This window comes from Lampris incognitus, chromosome 10, assembly GCF_029633865.1.
Source record: "Lampris incognitus isolate fLamInc1 chromosome 10, fLamInc1.hap2, whole genome shotgun sequence".
Classification (NCBI taxonomy): Eukaryota; Metazoa; Chordata; class Actinopteri; order Lampriformes; family Lampridae; genus Lampris; species Lampris incognitus.
Genome location: NC_079220.1, coordinates 10,669,933 through 10,672,184, shown reverse-complemented (window position 1 = coordinate 10,672,184; position 2,252 = coordinate 10,669,933). Strand labels below are relative to the sequence as shown.

The window sequence follows — 2,252 nt, the reverse complement described above, 5'->3', positions numbered from 1 at the left end:
GTACAAGGAACCAGTGGAAAACATGCCGCGCACAAACAGACACACATACACGCCCACAGACCCAGAAGGGAAACGCTACGGCAGCTCACAGTGGGGCCGTTTGTGTGCGTCAGAGGGGGGCCGAGATGGCCACAACACAAACACGACACTGCTTCGCTGCGCGCAGGAAACAAGCGGCGCTCTGAGGCCTCGCCGCGGCGCTCCCCCCCCCCCCCCCCGTTCTTACCCGCCCAGGTGCTTGTGGCCCACGCCGCTTGTCAGGCTTCCGCCCCACCTCCACCAGCTCGTTGCCCAGGGTGTCCCTTCTCCTTCTTGGGCTTGTATGGGGGGGGTACGGCTTGGGGGTACGGCTTGGGGTAAGGGTAGCCGGGTAGGGCATGAAGGGGTAAGGCGGGTAGGCCGGGGGCTGGGGCCGCCTGCGACCCGGGGTGGACCACGGCGGGGCCTTTGTGGCAGTCGACGCTGAGGCAGCACTGCCGGGGGACCTTGACCAGTCGCGGGCTGGGGCAGGAGGGCGAGGCCAGGGGCACGTGGCTGGGGGCAGAGGGGGACGCAGCCCACCGCCCCGTCGATGCAGGTGCACTGGTGCTTGCAGCCGGCGTTGAAGTTCTCGCCGTTCTGATGATAGTCCTGCCGTTGTACTCGCAGGAGCGGCCCTCCGCCTTCGCTGCAAGGACGCAAATTCGCAAGTTAGTCGTTAAATTCAAATTAGATTGGCTAATTACGCCCACAAATATAAGGAAAGGGGGGGGGCAGCATTAAACATCGCACAGAAAGTAGAACAGCACGAGGTACGAAATATGCCCGGGAAAGGAAAAACGAAGCGGGAGGATGGATGGACAAGAAAAAGGATGAGAGACAAGAGGGGTGGGAGAGACACCCTAGCCAGAGTTTTATGAAGGTAGGCTCTATTCTTAGACCGGAGCGGAATTTCGACTTGTTTACAATGTCCGTCCACTTCAGTCCCTCGGTGGGACTCCCCATACAACACCCAAATACCCCCCTTTATATAGAAACACCCCCAAATAAACAGACATAAAAATACCACTCTGTGAGCGTATGTGTGAGTGTGTGTGTGTGTGTGTGTGTGAGTGTGTTGTGTGTCTATTTCATGTGCCTGTTTGTGTACACAGTGAACTACTTATATAAATCTAAGACTTGGCGAGGCTTCACTCGCAGCTCGTGAAGTTCCTCCGTCTTTTTGAAACGGGGCAATGGCTGCAAACCTATCAAAGGGCAAATTACATTCGCTTGGCTCGGGAGGCCAACTCCCCGCCCGAAAGTCACATACTCGGAGTCTACACCACCCTTCAACCACCCCACCCCACCCCACCCCACCCCACCCAGAGAGATGAAGGATGGTGCCGATTGACCAGGTTTTGAAGCGATCTCCATGATGTATACGTACCCCTGCAAATGCCGTGGGTACGGGGCCGACGTCGTTGCCGTAGTTACACTCCAGGCCCTTGTGGTGGTCGCAGGGCCGCCCTTCGTGGCAGTCCTGGTTGAGCTGGGCAGCGCACACCTTGCAGCAGCCACATCCATCCGGTACCGAGCTGACACCGGGGGACAGGTCGGCGGCCCGATGGACACTCGCACACCATTGGGCAGCGGCACTGGCCTGCGAGGGAGAGGTGGAGCAGAGAGAGGAAGGCAGGGTGAAATAACGGGAGGAGGCCAGCGCGGCAGGCCGCAGGGATCCCGGCACGGAGTTTATTTTCCGTGTAACGCAATACACGCTCGTCCCAGCTGTTAAACCCGGCGTCTAATCTGCAGATAAAAAACCGGAATGTTTCGCATGGAGTTCAAATCGTGGCGAGCGAGGGGGGACGGCCCACCGGCTCCGAAGGGGACAAGCGTTTGTCTCACGTTACCATTTCTGTGATGTTGCAATGATCACAGAAATTCCTTGAGGTGTGTGTCTGTCTGTATGTGTGTGTGTGTCTGTCTATGTGTGTGTGTGTGTGTGTGTGTGTGTGGATTAAATATTCACTCAATACCCGGCACTGTCCCGCATCCCGGTGGGATATCTGTAACCCCCCTGTCGCCTTCCGCTTGGCATTTGCCAGGCAAGAAGGGATGAAAGAAGTTCTCAGACACCCCGCCTGCCCCTCCCCACCCCCCCCCACCCCCACCCCCGCTCCGACCACCACCAAGACTAACTAACACCTCGTGCCCAGTACCCCCTCCCCACCCCCAACCTTCCTCCCTCTCTCCCGTGTACTACTTCCATCAGAGACGGCCCAATAACT

The 2,252-nt window shown here is 58.1% G+C and overlaps 1 protein-coding gene across 1 annotated transcript in view; it reads right to left on the bottom strand.

The window, feature by feature from the left end:
• Positions 1-2,017, bottom strand: part of si:ch211-106h11.3 (CCN family member 1) — a 3,146-nt gene extending 1,129 nt beyond the window's left edge. Inside the window, 9 exon segments of the mRNA XM_056287687.1 lie at positions 275-367; positions 370-430; positions 432-539; positions 541-627; positions 630-667; positions 1,409-1,430; positions 1,433-1,583; positions 1,585-1,770; positions 2,001-2,017. Coding sequence (XP_056143662.1) covers positions 275-367; positions 370-430; positions 432-539; positions 541-627; positions 630-667; positions 1,409-1,430; positions 1,433-1,583; positions 1,585-1,770; positions 2,001-2,017 — 763 coding nt within the window.
• Positions 2,018-2,252: the final 235 nt, after the last annotated feature.